The 19,426-nt window shown below is 44.1% G+C and overlaps 2 protein-coding genes and 2 long non-coding RNA genes across 7 annotated transcripts in view; 2 read left to right on the forward strand and 2 right to left on the reverse strand.

Annotated features, from left to right (window-relative positions):
- Positions 1 to 3,795, forward strand: part of LRP4 (LDL receptor related protein 4) — an 83,465-nt gene extending 79,670 nt beyond the window's left edge. For 2 of the 3 annotated variants that reach the window (XM_040601563.1, XM_040601564.1), the window contains exon 38: positions 427 to 3,795. In XM_040601563.1, the coding sequence (XP_040457497.1) occupies positions 427 to 762 (336 nt within the window). In that variant the 3' untranslated portion in view covers positions 763 to 3,795. The remainder of the gene's footprint in view (positions 1 to 426) is intronic. The other variant, XM_040601565.1, reaches the window with a different exon arrangement.
- On the reverse strand, positions 2,278 to 4,946 carry LOC121091587. Its single transcript, XR_005828973.1, has 3 exons — positions 4,835 to 4,946; positions 4,458 to 4,575; positions 2,278 to 2,359 (listed from the first exon to the last, which is right to left on the reverse strand). It is a non-coding gene; the product is annotated as an uncharacterized LOC121091587 (long non-coding RNA).
- Positions 4,947 to 5,033: 87 nt separating this feature from the next.
- Positions 5,034 to 15,439, reverse strand: LOC121091898. Its single transcript, XR_005829078.1, has 3 exons — positions 15,348 to 15,439; positions 7,664 to 7,666; positions 5,034 to 5,113 (listed from the first exon to the last, which is right to left on the reverse strand). It is a non-coding gene; the product is annotated as an uncharacterized LOC121091898 (long non-coding RNA).
- Positions 15,350 to 19,426, forward strand: part of CKAP5 (cytoskeleton associated protein 5) — a 43,994-nt gene continuing 39,917 nt past the window's right edge. For both annotated transcript variants that reach the window (XM_040602161.1, XM_040602162.1), the window contains exons 1-3: positions 15,350 to 15,439; positions 15,969 to 16,162; positions 17,277 to 17,483. In XM_040602161.1, coding sequence (XP_040458095.1) covers positions 15,383 to 15,439; positions 15,969 to 16,162; positions 17,277 to 17,483 — 458 coding nt within the window. In that variant the 5' untranslated portion in view covers positions 15,350 to 15,382. The remainder of the gene's footprint in view (positions 15,440 to 15,968; positions 16,163 to 17,276; positions 17,484 to 19,426) is intronic.

The raw sequence follows: 19,426 nt of genomic DNA on the forward strand, positions 1-19,426 counted from the left end.
TATTACAGACCTAGAATAGATGCCCTGCCTACTCTTACCGTGAAGTCCTTTGGCTGTTCCTGCTTCCCATTCTGTGTGGTTTTTTCTCTTCCTTTTTAGGCTCAGTGTTGTTCTTAGTCCCTGCTGTCAGGGAATATATATAGTTGAATTAGAAGAGCCCAGCTCATCCTCATTCCCCTTCTATGATTTGAAGGCTCCTGGAGTTTGGAATGAGAGCTCATGCAGGGAGGATTCCTCTGAGGGTGGTGAAGAACTGAAGGGAAACTTGGAATGGGTTCTGCTGCTGTAAAAGTCAAAGCCAGTGGCCGTTTACATGGAGGTCCAGCCTTTTGTCTGCTTCGCTGTCTGCGTTCCAGCTCTGCTTTGCTCTTTGCCATATTTTTCCATAGATGTATTGTTTTTTTCATTCACCTGTCTGTTCCCTAGACTGGTCCTGACCACAGCTACACCAAGGAGAAGATCAAGATTGTGGAGGGGATATGCCTTTTATCCAGTGATGATTCCGAGTGGGATGATCTTAAGCAGATTCGGAGCTCCCGAGGTGGGATCCTCCGGGACCACGTCTGCATGAAGACAGACACGGTCTCTATCCAGGCTAGTTCTGGTTCACTGGATGACACCGAAACTGAGCAGCTGCTACAGGAAGAACAGTCTGAATGCAGCAGTGTTAACACAGCAGCAGCCACTCCGGAACGGCGTGGCTCACTCCCAGACACAGGCTGGAAACACCAACGCAAGCCCTCCATGGAGAGCGAGGTCTAAAGTACACGTGACTTTGGAAATGCTCGTACCCTCCCTAGCCTCTGCTCTGCACAAAAAAAGACAGGACTCTGCCTGCTAGGCAAGGAAGGGCCCAGAGACCAGCCTCTCTTGCGAGGGGCCCAGAGACTGCGACTGCCTTTCAGCAGGGAGCTTGGGCAGCTGTGCTGTTGTGGTTGGAGAGGGAGGATGGGTGGGTTGGAACCCAGAGACCCTTTTGGCTCATTTTCACTGTCTGTGGTTTATTTATATGTTCCCTTTTCCTGGAAGCTGCCACGTTAACTTTTGCAGTGACTCCTCTGGCCTGAATCTGGTTCAGATTCTGTGTTCCCTGGCAAGTCTTGTGCCGTCCAGCTCATCGTCAGTGCCCATGAAGAGAGCAGAGCTGCCTCATTGCTAGCTCCTGGTCACAGAAGTTCCCCATGTCATTCCAGCACTAGCAGCACTCTTTGAGGCTTTGTGTTGAGGGGTCTCAGACTTGAGAGAGGTCTCGGAATGGATGGACTATGCTTTTTGGGGCTCAAGGGGACATTGACATAGCATCAGGTCACCTTCTGAGGGCATAAAGAGGGTAACCACAGTTGCCATGACTCGCTTCATGAAAGCATCACTGCTTACTTTCCCATCAGCTAGTAAAAACTTCAAGGAATGCTCAGATCGGAGCACTGTGTCTGTTGCTGGCAGTGGACACTGCTCCTGTTCTCCCCTTTCCTGTTAAAACATGTTTCTACTCTGGAAAAACAAGAGTTAGGAAATGGCCCCTTCAGAACTGCTCCCTGTGGGTAATGGAGTCAGAGTGCTGAACTTGAGGAAAGAGGAGATTGGTATTGTTCTCCACTCTGCAGAGCTAATGGGAGAAAATGGACCTCAGCAAGACCTAAATTCTGCTTTTGCCTTTGCATAATTGATATATAAAAAAAGAAGAAAATTTGCTGAGTCCCCACTAGTCCCAATTCTGTAAGGTCCCAATTCTCACGGCCTTTAGGACCTTTGATTACCGTAATGAGGGAAAAGAGAGAATTCCTAGGTCGAGTCTTTCCCAGGGGAATGCTCAGTGCTGCTGGTTAGGAACTGCTTTATTACTAGGCTGAGCCCATTTGACCTAGAATAAGTGACAATAATCACGGAGCTGTAAGGGCCATTTTAAATAGCTGTTTATCAGATAGAATTGCACTTTAAGCTCTTCTGTTACCACTAAATAGCTCTCCTTGCAAACCCATTTGTCCCATCAGCCACACAAGCTTCAGTTGTTCTCTGGCTTCCAAGGCCTTTACCTTCTAGGGGGTGTAACCCTACCCTTGCAGTTACACCCCAGCAGGATCCAGAGCTGGGGCCTGCATGCTCCCAAGGACCATTGCCACCTTTTCATATTCTCTTGACTTCTCTTGTCATCCGTTCAGAGGGAAAAAAAGTTAAATACCTCTTGATTTTTCTTCAAAAATGGAATCTATATTAACCCCTCGAGTCATATGGATACTATCACAGTAAAATATTAAGTGTCAAATCAGATACTTGGAAGCAGAACTTTCCACTGAAGAATTTCTCATGGCAGACTCTGTAACCTCTTTATCTCCTGGTAAGAGGTCAAGTACATTCCCACCTGTGGTGTAAAGAGAGCAAAGCTTATGCTACGGGTATGGCTTAGAGGTGTGGGGAGGGTGTGCCTCCCATGCGATACTTTTCCAGTTGGTAAGAAGACAAAGAAAAAAAAAAAACCAAGAAAAAAAAAAGAAAATCCATTCTACTCTGCTTTAACTGTGTTCATAGACTGACAGTCCTACTACTCCTGGAAAACATGACAGTTGCCAGCAGGTTGGCTGTACTTTCACAGCAGAGGTAGCTTTGCGGAAAGGGGAAGGTTGCAGCTTTGACCTGGCTGGGTGGCTTGAAACTCTGCACCATTGGGCTGACTGGTGTATGTTCCTGTGGAAAACGAACTGGACCTAAGGCTTGGAAATTTCCCTCTGCTAATGTGGGACTCTTCCCTACTCCCAGAGGGATTTTTTTTTTAAAAAAAAATAATTTTTATTTAATTATTTATTTGATTGACTCCAGCCTGGGAAGCATTGTTCTTGTTGGGCAGAGAGGCACTTTTGGATTGAGGTGTGGACTCAACTGGGAACTGAGAAAGGAGTGTGTTTTCACTGACATGGATTTTGCCTGTCTAAGCCACCTCATGCAGGGACAGCACCAGCGGGCTCGAGCGTAGGCAGAAGAATCAATTTGAACAGAAACCACATGTTGGGGCCCGGGCATCAGTGCGGGGAGTGAGTGGGTGGATGGGGAGGAAGGCTTCAACTTCTGGGAGAACAGGGTTTGTTTGTTTTTTGTTTGGTTTTGTTTATTTTTTTCCCCAATAGCTTATGTGAGTGTGCACCAAAATCCTGAGGTGGGACAGGGGTGAAGGGGAAAAACAACTGCCCAGACCTGTCGCTTGAGGTTCAGTCAGCCTGTCAAAATAATTGCTGTCCCAGTCACAAGTGCAGAATGGAAAGGAAAACCCAGTCAGTCTTTTCAACAACACATGGTGCTTGTGATCTCCGCCTTAATAAATATTCTCTGCTGCTTCTTAGGAGGGACCTTGCACACTCCAGCCTAACCACCATTCAAAACTGCTCTCTGCTCCCTTCCTCAAATGATTACAGTGAAAAGGAGCAACACTATGTCCCACAGCCTCTCCTCTACCAGGGAGGTGGGCCGAAATTAGTTTCTTTTTCCTAGACAGCCCCAATGAGATGCTGCCTAGGGAGTGCATCATGGTTCCCCATTCTGGGGAAGAGAAGACCCTCGTTGCACTTAGGATGTTAAGAATGTAGAAAGGCTACTGGAGGATGATCTCTTGAGCACTGATTTACTATGTAAAAAGTAAACCTCTCTCCTGTCTGTCCCGAGCTAACGTCAGTGATTTCCGTGTGTTCCTGTGTAATGGTTTTAACGTTACTCACTGGAGACATTGGACTTTCTGGAGTTATTTAACCACTGTGTTCAGTATTTTAGGGGTTGATGATAATTTAATATAAATTTAGCTTTTCTTAACCATTCTGCCTGGCTTTTGGTGGTGACTCATGCATGCTATTTGAACTCTTCTTTGAAAGAGGGGCTCCCAGCCATCTTCGCACAGAACATCAACTTTGCTTCATTTGAGAGGGACAAGAAGGTAGGAGCAGATCTGGGTTCTTTCAATAATCTGATCGTAAGACACGCCTCTGCCGCTACAGCTTTGAATCAAGGACCAAATATCCACACTCATGCACTTTTGCAGATTCCTGTACACACATAATCCTCCCACCTTGCTTTTTTGCCTTTTTGTTACCCTTTTAATAGTGCAACAGCTGAAGTTCCTCTTTTTGGAAAGTATTGGGACTGTACTGGTCTCAAGCCTCTGCCCAATGGAAAACAAAGCTCTGAAGAGCTGTTTTTTCTGTAAGGGGTTTTGTTCAATGTTCTGTTGCATTTTATTAAAACCGGGGGTTGAAAAAACACAAAAAGCTGAATAATGAATGAAACATTTGGTGATAACTGACACTACAGTACTGGTGTTGATCATATACCCTGTTCTACCCTTCTCTATTGAAAGGAGTACCTAAAACACCTAAGCTGCAATAAAGCTAACTTCACAGTTGAAGCACAGTGCAAAAGTGATTTCAGGCCAAAACGTAATCACCTCACTTTTTTTTTTTTTTTAAAATGATGCTTACACAGTGTGGTGGGGAGAGATGGCAGTGTAGGATTGATTACAGACGTGTCGGTGGCGCTCTGCTGCCCCTGGTCTTGTGCTCCCATTACCCCTAGGAATTTTCCCTTTGCTTGCTTCGGCTGAAATGAAGAAACAAAGGAAGTAAAACACGCCGTACATCAAACCATACACAGTTACTGCTTGCAAACTCACTTAATCCTATTAAAGATACTAAAGAGAAAGCCCATTCCCCTGTAACGGGATCTTCCCCAAAGCTGAACGCAGCCCCCTCGGAGCCGGGCCCAGCACGGCTGCCTCGGGCCTCACGCAGCGCCTCAGCCCCGCGCTGCCGGCACCAGGCGCTGCTCCGGGCGCAGCGAGCCCTACAGCCGTCCTTACCGAGGCCGCGGCGGCCGTCTCCCTCGACTCGGCCCGGCCCGTGGCTGCGGCGCGGGGACCCGGTGCGGCTGCCTCAGGGGAACGGGGGATAGAGGAGCGCGCAGAGCACGCGTCGTCGCTGCCGGATTCAAACGGACCAATGAAGTGCGCGTATGCGGGCGTGGGTGGGGCCGGCGCCGGCCAATGCGCACTGAGGACACTGGGAGGTGCGGGCGGTGTTAGTGATTTCAAACCCCGCTGAGGAGCGGCTGGACGCTCACCGTACCCGGCCCGCGGGGGCTCAGGTAAGACTCGCCGTCGTTGTCCCTTCCGTGGTGGGGGCCTGGCTAGTTTTCCCTGTCCGCTGCGGCTCTCCGGCCTGCTGCGGGGGGGGTGGGTTGGGCCTTCCCCCCGCCGCTGGGCCTGAGCCTCCCCCGTCTCACCTGGGGACTGGGCGGCGGCACGGTGCCGAGCGGCGCTGACAGCCCTTCACCGGAGCGACCGGTGGTCGTGGGCTTCGCCCGGAGCCGCTGCTGTGCCTGCGGGGGCCGTGACCGCCACCGGTGGGAGGCCGCGGCCTGTACCACGCCGCGCTGTAAAGGCTTAAGGGGCGCCGATCGCTTAGGCCGCCCGCGGAGCAGGGGGGGCCGGGGCCTGCAGGGAGCTGCGGCCCGGGCTGCGCCGCCTCGGTCGCCTCCTTCGTGTCATCACTGTGGGCCCAGGCGCGTTTGGGAGCTGCTGGGGCCTTGCCTGGGAGGCGGCCGGCAGGGTGGGCCTCATGGCCGGCGTGGGAGCCGAGCCCATCCCCTTCCTAACCCTCCTGGGGGGACATACGGGCATGGCGTTCTCTGTCCCCCGAGCCAGCGTTTCGGGAGGCTGTGTGCAGGATTGGTTTCCCCTCTAAAATGACCTGAGGAAAATATTCCCTGAGGTGGGTATAATCTTAAAGCAAAAGGTATGAGCTCATCTCCATTTTTACAGCTCTGTTGTTGGGCGCAGGTGTTAGTCTTGCATCTCCAGGGTTCTGCACTAGGGATTCAGCATTCCCGTTGAAATTTCTCTACTGTATGTGAAAAGAGTCTGGACAGGAATGTGGGTCCCATGTCGTTGTGATGTCCCTCATTCCCTCCCCTTTTCATTTGATTCTGTTCTTGAGTCAGTCTTGTGATTCTTCCTAAGACAGTAGCTTTCAGGTCAGCATGTAGGGCGTTTTTCTTCCTGAGCTTGGACTTCTGTCAGTGAGAGACCCAAAGCTCTGTGTAGCAGAGACTGAGAAATTAAACTTCTGTGCAGCTTAAGCTGACCTGCACTCTGTTCTAAAAACAAAACTAAAAAAAAAAAATTACAACATCATTTGCTACAGTCTTCTAACTGACTTGTGTTTGTTGTGTACCATCTATCTAAATTATTCTGTATTTTTCCTTTTTTTTGCTCCTATATTTTGTGTTCAGTGTTGCATCTTCCAGTACTTCTGCTAAACTACGGTGCTGTTAAGGTTGCCCTCTGCAAATGAGTAGGGGATGCGTAGTTGTTGGGATGTTGGACTACCAGCTGTGGGAGACGTTCCTTATCAGTTGCGTATCAGAGAAAGTATTGCTGTAGACTTTCAGTGAACAAATCTATTAATTTGAAACCGTGAAGATGCGTATTTACAAATGCTGAGAGTTTCAAATATTGAAGTATTCTAACTTGTAAAAATCTTTTAATAAAGCTTTGTGATAGGGTCAAGTCAGAAAGAAGAATGAATAGGTAGAAATTACTCTTGGAATCTTGACTTTTTGGTGGCCAGTATCAGATCAGTTGATTGTGCAAAAATTAGAATTAGGTTTGACTTCCTTGCCTTAGGCTTGGCCTTTCTTCCAGCTTTGTGGTTTTGGTAGCTTTCCCTCATCTACAACTTACAGATGCACCTTCTTTTTTTCCTTCTCCTGCCTTCAAGAGTTGCAATAGGGTTAAACTTTTTAAGCAACAATCAAGCCAGTTATAGAGCAGAATCAACAAAAAATGGCTTTCAAGTACAGTGGTTATAAACAAACTGTAGATAATTCTTGAAAATAAAAAGTTGAGAATGTTGGCAGGGGGCCTGCTATAGAATAAATTATTTATGTGACACCTGCACAAAAATAAATGAAACCTGGAAATGAGAGTTAGTCAGACTGCTTTAAATCTGTACTGATGTGAGACTTGTTTGATACTCTTAATGTAAAGAAGTGAATGCATGGTGATGAGATGTGACTGTTGATTCTCGTATGTGTGTGACTTGTGTTTTGTTTGACTTGACTTCCATGCTGGCTCTTGTCCTTTCCCAGGTATGGGCCAGTTACGTAATCTGGGCCTGTGCTTCTGGAAACCTGCTCTGCCATGGTGGGGCTGGTAATATCACACTGATGTCTGTTAAAACAGTAAGGTCACATTCCATTTAATAGCTCAGAAAACCTGACTTCCAGTGTCACCTTAAATCTTGTTTCTCTTGTGCATTGCTGTGTGTGTTAGGTGAGAAATTTACAGCTGAAATTCACCTGGCCTGTTGTAAGCTCTTTCGGTCAGTGCTTTTCTTTTTCTTGCTATCATGATTAATTGTGTCATCCAGAAACTGTAACACCTCTGGTTTGCCCCTTTTTATAGATCACTTCCTTACATCTTGAACAGTATGTACAATTAGAAAGTGCTCTGAATGTTTTGTTGAGTAGAGATGACTGACTGTCAATTTTAAGTATCTGATTTGGAAGATTTTGTTGTGTAGGATGTATGACTGGAAGGACCCTTGAGAGGTGTAAATACTTGTAAACCTTTTAATTAAATGTTTTCAAAATCGTGGTCAGTGATCATCTGGTACTTTCCTCCCCTCACCCCCTCCTTCCTATCTATCCTGTGTTCCATGGTACCAGCCGCAAGTCCTTTTCTGGCTTTTAAAAGAAATGTATAAACTTGTATTGCTAATTTGTTTGTAAACTATTAATGTAATGTACAGTAATGTAAATGGTTTGTGAAGCATCTGCCAGAGTAGGATGGCATTAAAGCCATTTGCATCAGTAAGAGAACGTTTGTTTTTTTGCTTGTGAGACAACGTAGTCCAGGACTGATACGTTAGTAGGGTGTTACTGATGCTTTGTTGTAGTGTTCCAGCGGTTCACCTTGTAGGGGCGGAGTTCTGAAGCGTGACACGGGGAAGCCTTGTACCCTTGTGTTAAATGAAACATTGCCTCACACCGGCAGCCTTGCTGTGGCTTGTTTGAACAAGGAGTCTCTTGACCTGACAGTGTGCGTTGCTGAGGGGGTCTCTGACAGCTGGGTTGCCGTGATGTCGGGTGTCAAAAGCGTTGTGCATGCCTGTGCCTCCCTGTCGGAAGGGGTGGTGAGATGGGGAACAAGTAACTTGGAGGGTTGTTCAGTGGGGAGTGTGGCTGGTGCTGCAGTGCCTGGAAAAGGTTTCTTTCTTCAGCTAGCTAAAAAGATGGCTGGAGAAACAGAGCCTTGCATCATACGGCTCGGTGCTCTTCTCGGGAGGAAACTAGTGACACCCAGTTTCCACCATACCGGCGTCTTCAACTGCCATTGTCACTGTAGAAGAAGCCTCCCAAAACGTCAGGCGGTGGGCAGAGGGACGGGCGATGAATCAGCGTCCCGGCACTGGCGCCTGGCAGTACAGCACCGCTGCGGCCGTGGCCTGGCGCACCCCCACCTCCGCGGGCGGCTCCCGCGGCCCTCGCCCCGCCGGCCGGGCGCTGCTGGCGGCCCGGAGTGACGGTGTCCTCCGGGCTGGCCGCAGCCGGCCCTGCCCCAGCGGTAACCGGGCTGCCGGCCGCGGGAGAGCACCGGGGCCGAGCCGCTGGCCGGCTGCCGCGCTCCGGTGGCCCTGCCCGGTGGCCTTGCGGGGGGCCGGCAGCCCGGCGCTGCCCTGCCCGCCTTTGTCTGGCCCCGGCGTGGCCGCCCCCCGCCCAGGTGCGGCCGCGGCGCCCCGAGCCCCGCCCGCCGGCGGGAGGGGCTGTGCCCGGCCCGGCCCGCCCCGCCGCTCGCGCCCGCCGCTCCCCGCCCGCCGCCGCGCCGGCCCGGAGCTCTCGGGGTGAGTGGCCGGCGGAGCGGGGCCCGGGTCTGGGTCCGGGCCCGGGGGGGCGGCGGGCGGGAACAATGCCGGGCGGGCGGCGCCGGGCTCCGGGCCGCGGCCTGCTGCCGGGCCCAGCTCTGCGGGCGGGGGCGGCGGTGGGCAGGAGCGGAGGGCGCCCTTCTGGAAGGGGCGGGGGCCGAGGGCCGTGCTGCCTGCTGGCGGGGTCCCTGCCGGGGGGGAGGAGAGGGGGGCGGCTGGTCGGGCCTGGGGTGTGATGTCTGTGCCCGAGCTTGCCTTCACCAGCCGTTCAGGCTGTCTTTTTAAAGAACAGCACACGAGGCTTTCCGTGCCCAAGCTTTGTAAACACCTTGAGGGATGGGGGAGCCTGCAGCTAATAAGCGCAGCCCCACCGGCATAGAACCATAGCATCACTGGGGTTGGCAAAGCCCTTTGAGACCATCGAGCCCAACCATTACCCCAGCAGTGACCAGCCCACCCCAACCCGTGTCCCCAAGCACCACAGCTGTCTCTTTCCAGCCACCCACCTTTAGAATTATGTCAGTGCACACAAACTTGCCTACGGGTTGCCCTTTTCCCTCTTGCCCCTCTCTGCTCTGTAGGACTGGCATAGCTCCAGGCTTACCCATGCAGTAAGAAGTCGCTTTTGCTCTTAGCTGTAGCAGAAGGTCAGTTTATTCTGTGTTCTCTGACTTTTAGGTGCATGGAAAAGAATGACCTCAGTTATATTCAGAGACCATGTATTAAAACATATTTTTCCAGAAAAATGAAGTATTTATCTCCTGTATTGATAACTTGCCATTTGTGCTATTAAGATGTCACTGACTTTAGTTAGGACGTGTGAGCTGGAGCAGGCATGAGAGAATGCAATGCTGCCTGCTCTTGAATGCCATTTCATTGCTGCTGAAGCAGTAGCTTGTCTCAGCTGCCATCTACTCTGCAACCTGCAAGCCAATTCCTTTTTAGCATGCGTTTCTCCAATTTCTTTTCATTATTCTGAGGTCTTGCTTTCTTTTTTTCAAGAGTCTGTGTATCTTGCAACTTCTAATTAATGTTTTAATTGAAAATGCCAGCCTTTAAAATCCTAATAAATTTTTATTGCCTAAGCAGCAAATTCTCTTCTGTGGATTTTTTTTAACCTCTCTAATGTTCTTTTGCCTGTCATCAAAAGATAATGCAGCCTGAAGCTGGAAAGCATGTTTACAGTCTGAAAGTTCTTCTGACTCTTTGCTGCTTTTGCAGGTATCTGTAGTTCAGGGTTATTATCTGGACTTCAATTTTCCTTTTAATTGTGTGGAACTTACTAAAGCAATTGCGTTACCTAGCTGACTGGCTATAGTTCTTAAGTTTGTGTGCTCTTCAGAATACCCAGTGTGTCTAGGTGTGGTTTAAAATACAAATTTAACTATCTTATGGTTAACTTAATTTTTCAACCTTTTTTGTGATCTACTTTATGTTGTATCTAATGAGAAGATTTAGCTGGCACATACCAAAACCAGGCTGGGCTAAACTTCTAAGAAAGTGAAAATTTATCTTTTCAGAGCCACAGAGAAAATATGACCCAAAACTGCCATTAAACAAATTAAAATTCTTTCTGCTAGGAAAACTGTGGGCTGCCCTGACAGAGAACTGTCTACTGAGAAGTCTAGTATAATCTGAAACATGACATACAGCTATACGCTCTCCAAGTACGTGCCCTACTATATAGGAACATTTCAAACAGAATTTTCTGTTTAAAAGGTCTGTCTTGCTTTCTCAGAACTTACTCTTTAGAGTAAAGTTTTTGGGAAGCTTTTGAAATACCAAAATGCTTGGTGCTGTTCTTGTGCCATGGTGATCTTCCATAGGTGGAAGTGAGTAGGGAGAAGTGGGCAATCAGCATCAACAAATCCTGTTTTTGTTTAGCATAAAATGGCTTCCTAGTTTGCCATTGCACATTTTCTGTAGTGAAGAGTCTGAAAGCTGAAACAATAATAAAATACAGTGATAGGTGATAAATGTATGCTTCAAAATAAAATGCTTCCATCTCAAGATGTTCACAATGAAAGGATTTTATTTAGCAGTACCCCATACTACAAAGCTATAAGGTTGATGCTGTTCAGCCCTCAAAAATTGTAGCAGAGAAAGTGTTTATTTAGAAGCTGAGTAGGAGCTCTTCAGAGCAGTGCGTGGTTAAGCCAAACTTTCATGTATTGACACTTTCCCATATTCTTTTCGTGTGTTGATAAATTTGTTTCCTGAACTTATTTCTATTCAGTAGGGAATTCTCACTTTTACACTTGAAATTCTTGCATTTGTGGTGCCTTGTAAATATTTTTGTGCTTTTGAATGGTCTTCCTTTGAAAGACACCCTATTCTTTCCTTGATGGTATTTTTGTCACTGCTCCATAATATAAGAACTTGTCTTCCCCAGAACTGTCAGGGAGGATTTGTTATTTGTCTCCATTGCAGATCCGTCTGCTGACTTGCTTTTGGAAATGTTGTATTGACCAGGTTAATAATAAATCTCTTGCACAAAACTTACTTCGGTCGTTCACTCACTTCAGAGGTCTTGTTTTCTGGATTCCGCCAAAATGAATAGTGTTACTGGAAGACTGAAATCTGTTTGTTCTGAGTTGTGGTAGCAAGAAAGCTATGTAGGTCAAACACTTCATTGCTGCAACTTAACTAGTAATAACATAATTTAGCTGCATTATTGTATAATGATGCTACTCGCTATTTGGATGTTGAGAAGTCATGGCTAGAGGTTAACATGTCTTTACAGATATTTATTTTCTTTAAAAAAAAAAGTGTTTTGTAAAATACAGGATAGTCTATTAACACACAGAACCCAGTGACTTAATTGAAGGGAGAAACAACAGTCTTTTATTCTAGTAAGATGTAGACAGTACAAGATCTTGGCATTAGGACAGGCGTGAGCAGTGACGAAGCTGGAAAGATGGGATGTTTAAGAAGGAGCTCTCTCTCCGTGACAGGGGAATACTTTCTGATAACTTGCAAATCCCTTTAGAACAGTTTATTGGGGGAGGGGAGAACATAATTTTATCACTATTTTTAGGTGCCAGATTCAGCACAGAAGGCAACTTAACCCATTTTATAATTGAAGTAACTATTGTAGATGCTAAAGACTAAAAATAGTAGGGGAAATGACTTAAACTGAGTGGGGGGAAAAATGAGTGAGAAAATACACGGTTTTATGGTCACCTGTCTCCTGTCCCTGTGTCTGTCCCGTTACATGTGTTCCCCCCCCAAGCTGAATACATCGTGATGTTGGGAAGGGAAATCCTAGATCCTGTTCTAGATTCTTTATGGTACCATTAGAGTGTACAAGCAAGAGGTTGCGTTTTGTAGCAATGAACTGTTGTATATGTGCAAGGGTAAAAATACTTGTACATCAGTGTCAGCCTTGCAATGGACAGGCCTTTAGAAGAGTTGCTTGTGACTTTAGGGCTTGAGCTGGTTTTAGGATTGTAGTGAGGTAGTCGCTGTCCTACAGTAAGATTTTCCTTGGCAGAACAGGTTTCTGGAGAGAAATAAATGTTTCTTTTTATTGTTGAAGTAGAAAGTTTGTGCTGCTGACAGATTTCTAACTCTTTCTTCTGGTGTTTCTGCTGCTGGCAGGTGCAATAGTGCTTTGTTTATTTTTCTGTTCTCTTTGTGAATAACTGTTGTCTTTACATTGGTTCCTTGTGCTTTCTTAAACAAAATGATATAGACGGGTAATAACTTGAATTACCTCCAAGTTTCTGAGCAAGATTCAGAACTACCTATTTCCTATTAAGTTCATGCTGCTTATTCTTGGCAAAGGCATGCATGAGTTTGGGAAGAGACCACTGTACCTATTTATCTCATCGGCATCCCCACTGGGGAAGTGTCCCGTTATTTCTACACTGGGTTGTTGAGGGTATTCCAAACACAAACACAGCTTGTACTGGTAGAGCTGCATCTTTCCTGATGGTGCTTGGCTACAGAACTGACCTGAATGACAGAAGGAAGTCTGCTATAACTGCATTCACGCTAGGGCGTTCCCCCAGCCTTTGCTGGGTGAGCTGTTGGAGAACTTTTTAATGTGAATGTAGTTTCATTTTTGCCTTTGGAGAGAAATCATCAAAATCATAGGGCTAGATACAGTTTTACTCCCCACCTCCATGTTTGCCGTGAGCATCTTGCTTTTTGCATGTGGGGTGTCTTGTTTTGTTTGTTTGTTTGGGCGTGTGCTGCTTGTTTGTTTTTGTTTTTAAAATAGGTAAAATGCATTGAAATTGAATCAGGAGACTGATTTGCATTTAATTTTGAACCCTCTCCTTCAGTAGGCTGAAAGAGGGGATGAGAGTACAAATGAGAGGTTTGGGCAGTGAAAAAGAATGCTGTGGAGAGAAATGTTTAAAGAGATGACAGCAAGATTCATAGCAAAAAGCTGGTGGGGCTTTGATGCAAAAAGATGTAGTAACTTACTTGCCTTATTGACCTCTTAAAATTGTTTGGTTTGGGTATGGGATTTTAAAGCTTGAGTTTTATTTTCATTGTAGCTTTTAGATCACAGTACCTTTTTTCTTATCAGTTCCTGACATGGAGGAATGGTATGACCAGAGCTTTTTTTCCCAGCTTTTTTAAGTTGTACATTTAAAAAGATAATGTCCCAGAATTAAACGGTTCAGTAGCATGAGCTTTAGGTAGCCTCGCTTCTGTGTACTTAAATTTCTTACATAACGAGTCGAGCGATCCCTTCATTCTCCATGGCTTATAGTTCTGCGGGTCAATTAAATCTTTGTCATTGGCTCTCTCAACAATTTATTTTTGCCTTTTTTTTTTTTTTTTTGGCTTAAAAAGCAAACTTCTCAGTACTGCTGTGCAACTGTGCTGATGTCAAGAAAAAATACCCACATCACTGTTTGAGAAATGAGAAGGACAAACCATAATAATGCCTGGATGCACTTGTTTCTATGCATAGTCAACTTCTGTCCTAACATTGACTTTTGTTTTATTGCCATTGGGCAAATTAGTAGGTTTATGCAATTCTAGTAAGAGCAATATTAACATCCATATGAATTTATAAATACTTAAGCTAAACTTAGCGTAGTTTGGTGTGGGGGGTGTGTTGGTGGCTGGTGGGGGTCTGAGGGCTTTTTACTTGTTTGTTTTATTTGTATTTGTTGTTTATTTATTTGTATTATTTGGGGTGTGTGTGTGTTATTTTTTGGGGTATCTTCTGACTAATCCAGGAAGGAAGAAAAACACTTGTTATTGTGGACCGCAGCTAGCCTAATACTGCTATCGAGTTAGCTGTATGTTAGTGTTGTGTGGCTGACAGGTGGCTTTGGAGAGCCTGCTTATATTAACTTCCCTCAGTGAAATTATGCTCCTGATTCTAGAGGTTTATTTTCTGCAGGGAACCTCTGTGCAGTAGGTGAATTACTTTGTAGGTTTTAAAGTACGTAGCTTTGCTGGCATGGGCTGAATTTGCATGAGGAATATTCTGCTGGTGTTGTGCATTGATATGCTTTTAGTGATAAATTGTTGTATATGCTGGCCAGTTCTTAGAATTTTGATCATCTTTGTGCATTTGAGGTGGTGTGCTGGAATGTGTTACTTCTTCTCTGGTTTGATTTTTGTTTGTGTAAATGATGTTGGGAAGCCTCATCACTGCTTCTGCTATTTTCATTTTGCTGATCTCCCTGCATTAGGTGTGTTCTCTCATTATTCTCTGAGCAGTCGGGTTAGTTGTGCAATATGTCTGATATGGACGTTGAGCCTGAGGTCCCATCTCTTGTACCCTAATGCTCAGTATTGCTATTTTAATAAAAAGGGAACGGCAGGAGGAGGAAAATGCTTGGGAACTTGAATGAGTAAGGATTTCAGCTGGTCGTGTGGTACGACATTGATCTCTTGTTGACAGTTGCTGACACTGGGTACATTAGAATTAGGGCATAAAGCGGCCAGCTTGCAAAAATGGGTTTTGTTCCTCTCATGGTAGTGTTCATTTCAGTAGTGCCATTTGTGAAGTTTTTTAAATGGCTGTCCTTACACCAGCATCCAATTATTTTTGACACTGATTCATGGGACCTGTTGCTGAAAGCATGTGTCAGTAAGTCAGTTTTCTAGTGTGGGTGGGTACTCCCTTTGTTTTAGCGCCTTAATCATAGTATGTTCTTCCTCAAGCTTAGATGAGATTATATTCTGCATGCCATCCTGGTTTCATAAAACTTTCACAGATTGAGACTTCTAGTATCTGAAATACGACAAATTGCACTGCTCTCTAATCTTTAATGGCTTCCGATAGCTTTCCAGGGCTAACAAAATAGTGGTCTAGTCTTAATAGTGCATATCTAAATGTGATTTTGAGTTTGGGTTGCACACCAGCAGTAAGGTTTGGTACAGAATTGTCCTTGTAGAGGTTTTTTCAAGTAGCAATATGTTGCAGGTTGCACCTGACATGTATTTTTCTGTGTTCTAACTTGTCCTTATCTCCACAGGAATTACTGTAATTAGAGAAAACCTGAATTACAATGGGGGACGACAGTGAGTGGATGAAACTGCCCATTGATCAGAAATGTGAACACAAGGTACTCGTGTCTTTGGGTTTGGCTTGCTGTGTATCTGCTGTGGTGATTCTGTGGTACTCCTCTAAGTACGCCGTAGGTAATCTGGACAGCTGCACAGTGTGTGTGTAACAGATCTGAAACTGCATCAGCTTTATCCAATTTAGGGGCTGAATAATGTTTATTAAGCAGAAATTAGTAGTGTGACAATTTGCATGGCGTAAGCTTGTATGCTCAAAGATCAGTGCATTCATTCATGTGGAGAAATTACGCATTTGTAGCTGAAACGATTGTTGGGCTCCCACCTACTCATCAGTGGTGTAGTTAGAGCTTACGAAGAGCAGTGGGGAAGACTGGCATCTCTATCGAAAATTTTTGCCAGGAGCAGAACAAATATTTAGTCCTGTTGCATGTTATTCCATATAGTCATTGAAGAGAAATCTTGCAGATGCCAGCTTAATGAGCACACTTTCAACTATGATTGAAGAACTTTGAGATTGGTAAGTTAAGATTGTACTAACATAACATTTAAATGTCTGATATCTGCTTCCAGCTGTGGAAAGCCAGATTAAATGGTTATGAAGAAGCCCTTAAGCTCTTCCAGAAGATAGATGATGAAAAGAGTCCTGAATGGTCCAAGTATCTTGGATTGATCAAGAAATTTGTGACGGACTCCAATGCAGTGGCTCAGTTGAAAGGACTGGAAGCAGCGCTTGCTTATGTTGAAAATGCTCACATAGCTGGAAAGTAAGTAGCCTGTTCTTGCCTATTAGTAGGCTGTTAAAATAGTTTAATGTGTCTCTGAGGCTGCAGATAAATTGTACAGCGGGCACTAACAGTTTTGATCTTTACCGTTGAGGAGCAGAAATTGCTTTCCTAATCTAGAGCAATTGCTAAGTGGTAGGCTTTTCTCAGTGTGCGTGTTAGCTTGTAAGGAATAGTTAAAAAAAAAACCAAAAAACAAACCAAAACTGTTTAAGGCAGTAGTAAAAATTTCTGAAATGGTAGAGAATCAGCAATTTCGTGGTGTAGGTGCTGTGAACTGGAATCCCTGTTATTGTTTGACTAAAACAATCTATACGTACAGGGAGCCTTTTTTTTTCCCAGGGAGGTATTTGTGTAATTCATCCGTGAAATAAAATGTGGTTATGTTTATGCATTGTTGCATCCAACTTAACCAATTTGAATCTTCATACCTGCCAGATTCTTCACAGGATGTTTATTAGTATTTCACTGTTGTCTAGCCCATGAAATAACCCATACCCCTGAGGGTGAAATAAAAACACTTAATGGGCCAGGTCAGTGCTTTGATCCACTGACTTTGTGACCTGATGAAATGAATAAAAGTCTTATTTAAAAAACAAACAGATCCAAAGCTTTGTTTAAAAACCTAACAACTTTCCAAACCCCTTGATTGAAAAGAGATTTAAATGATTTAGTTGATTCAGAGCTTTGAAATAGATGTGAAATTCTGTGCTAGGATCATGCACCAGTGCTGTATGTTAGTTAACAGTAACGGATGTAATTCCAGGAAATGGCATTTATTTTTGGACCTTAACTACTGTATAAATGAATTAACTTTGGAAAAAATGTCTGCTATTCATTGTCTGGTGTAGTCTAGTATTAGGAACATGTTGACTAGCACTTGGTCTGCAGGAGTTGTTTTGATTAATCTAGAGGTTGAAGTGATCCCTTACGAAAGGTTGTTACCTTCAAAGTTAACTTAAAATTTAGTTCCTATTGTATGAGGACTTCCTGAGTTTTAATCCATGTTCTGGATGTTGTGTCTGTGGGTAATGGTGTAGAATGCCTAATTAATTCACTTAAACATTCCAAAAGTAACACTTTCTCATCTTTTCAGGACAACAGGAGAAGTAGCATCTGGAGTTGTAAATAAAGTGTTCAATCAGCCAAAAGCCAGAGCAAAAGAGCTGGGTCTAGATATATGTCTAATGTATATAGAAATCGAGAAAGGGGAGGCAGTACAAGAAGAATTACTGAAGGGTCTGGACAACAAAAACCCAAAAATCATAGTAGCGTGTATAGAGACACTGAGGAAAGCACTAAGGTAAGCTTTTAATTTTTTAGTTCCTGGGGTTTTTGGTTTTTTTCCCCTCACTCCAACAGTATTTAGAGTCTTAATTTGTTGCTTTAGCCGGCCCTTGTTACTGTTGAATAGGATGTATCTTTACTGAACTGGTATTTTCTGACAACAGCAGTTGAGAGCATCATGGGATTTGTTAGATGTGAGGGGTGTCTTTGTTGTACGAGCCTCATCTGGATCACTTTAGTTCATGGCAACTGTTTACCAAACTTCCATTTTCACAATGGACCTCTGAAAGACGGGCAGGATTAGTGTGTCTTGTTCCAGACTGTGGAGCTTCTCTTCTGAACAGCTGAAATAAAATCACTGATGGGAAAACTAAAATGTAGTCTTTTTAAAAAACCCACTGTTTTCTTCGCTGATGTGAGCATCTTTAATTGGGTACATGGTGTATGTGTTTAGAAGAAAAGAAAAAAGAAGTAAAAAGCTCATTGCACAGTAAGTTTCCATTGTCCATGGAACTATTTCTTTATTAAAAAAAAAACCAACAACTACTAATAATGCTTCCCAAGAATCAAATCCAATTTAATTAAGGTGCAGTAGTTGGTTTCAAGATTAGATTTGGAACATCACTTTTGGTTCCACTTGAAGTATGTTTGCTGCCTTTGAGTTGAGGGAAATATACTAGCTTTTCATTAAATTCTTATACTTGGTGTGTATATAATTCACTGTCTATTAAATTATATTTTGAAAACAAAACGCAGATAATTTCAGTATTAATGGACAGAACACTTTTTTATGAATGCTATAGTTCATGTGAAAACTGTATTATGTAGATGAAGAGTCTCTTATGCTAGGTATCTTTTTTAGAGAACTTACTGAGGCATGTGTATAGATGGCCCTTGTTAAACTAATTGATTGAGGCTTCTGTAATAGAAGTCAGAATAAAGCATTGGGCTTAGCACATGACCTATACTTCTGCTAAGTGAAACTACTGTCCCACATTTAAGAATGTATTTTAGCTATTTTAAATAACCTTATCTAGTCAAATGTCCTTTTAACAGTGCAGTGTAATTAGAAACCTGCATAACCTTATTCTTATCTTTCAACTAACCACACCTATAAAATGTGCCACATCTGCCTATTTTTTTTATATACAGTACTTTATTTTCTTTGAGATGGCAAAATCAATTTCTTTCATAGTCCAGTTGACTTAACCTTTGTCTTCAGCTTCTGAGCTGTGCTACCTAAACTTGTCTTGTGCTTTGACAGGGTGTCTGCACTGATACCCAAATCTGTCTGTTGTACCCATGTGGGTAGCTTGAGTGCATAAGTAGTTTAGCTTCTGTTGGTTTTTATCTTGTGCTAAGGTTTCTGTTCTTGTGATGTTATATGGATTGGATAATATTACATGAATTGGATAAGAACTAGAAAATTTGCATAGGCACTTTTCCTAATATGGTCTTTTGTGAGTCGTGGTTGAAAAATAAAAATCTTGGGCAACTCATTTGCTCATACTCTGCATTTAAATTGTGTTCTGAGACTGGAACCTCTTGCAGACTTTAATGCTTCGTATTTATCAAAGTGGGCTTAACAATAAAATGTTTAGCACTAGAATTTTTAGGAAGTGAACCATGCAGTTTTTAGTTCTTGAGTTGCCATTTTAACTAGCTTTTTCATGTGGCATTTGATTTGGAGGGAAACAGATAAAAAAGTGTGATTGGAAAGGTCAATTCAGAATTCTCAAGGAAAAGAAGTGCTTTGAAATAAAAAAAAATTTATCGCTTCAGTGGTGACTTAAGGTACTCTAAGAACCATAGCAGTTAACTTTACGAAGAGTATGAAAAGTTCTCTTGTTTTCACCCAGCAGTGATTGAAAAAGGAAGTTTAGATTATGAAGTTCAACAACACATAGAATCTGCTGACAGAAGGGTGACTGGCTGGGAAACTTGTTTTATGTCCTTTCA

Source organism: Falco naumanni, chromosome 7, assembly GCF_017639655.2.
Source record: "Falco naumanni isolate bFalNau1 chromosome 7, bFalNau1.pat, whole genome shotgun sequence".
Lineage (NCBI taxonomy): Eukaryota > Metazoa > Chordata > Aves > Falconiformes > Falconidae > Falco > Falco naumanni.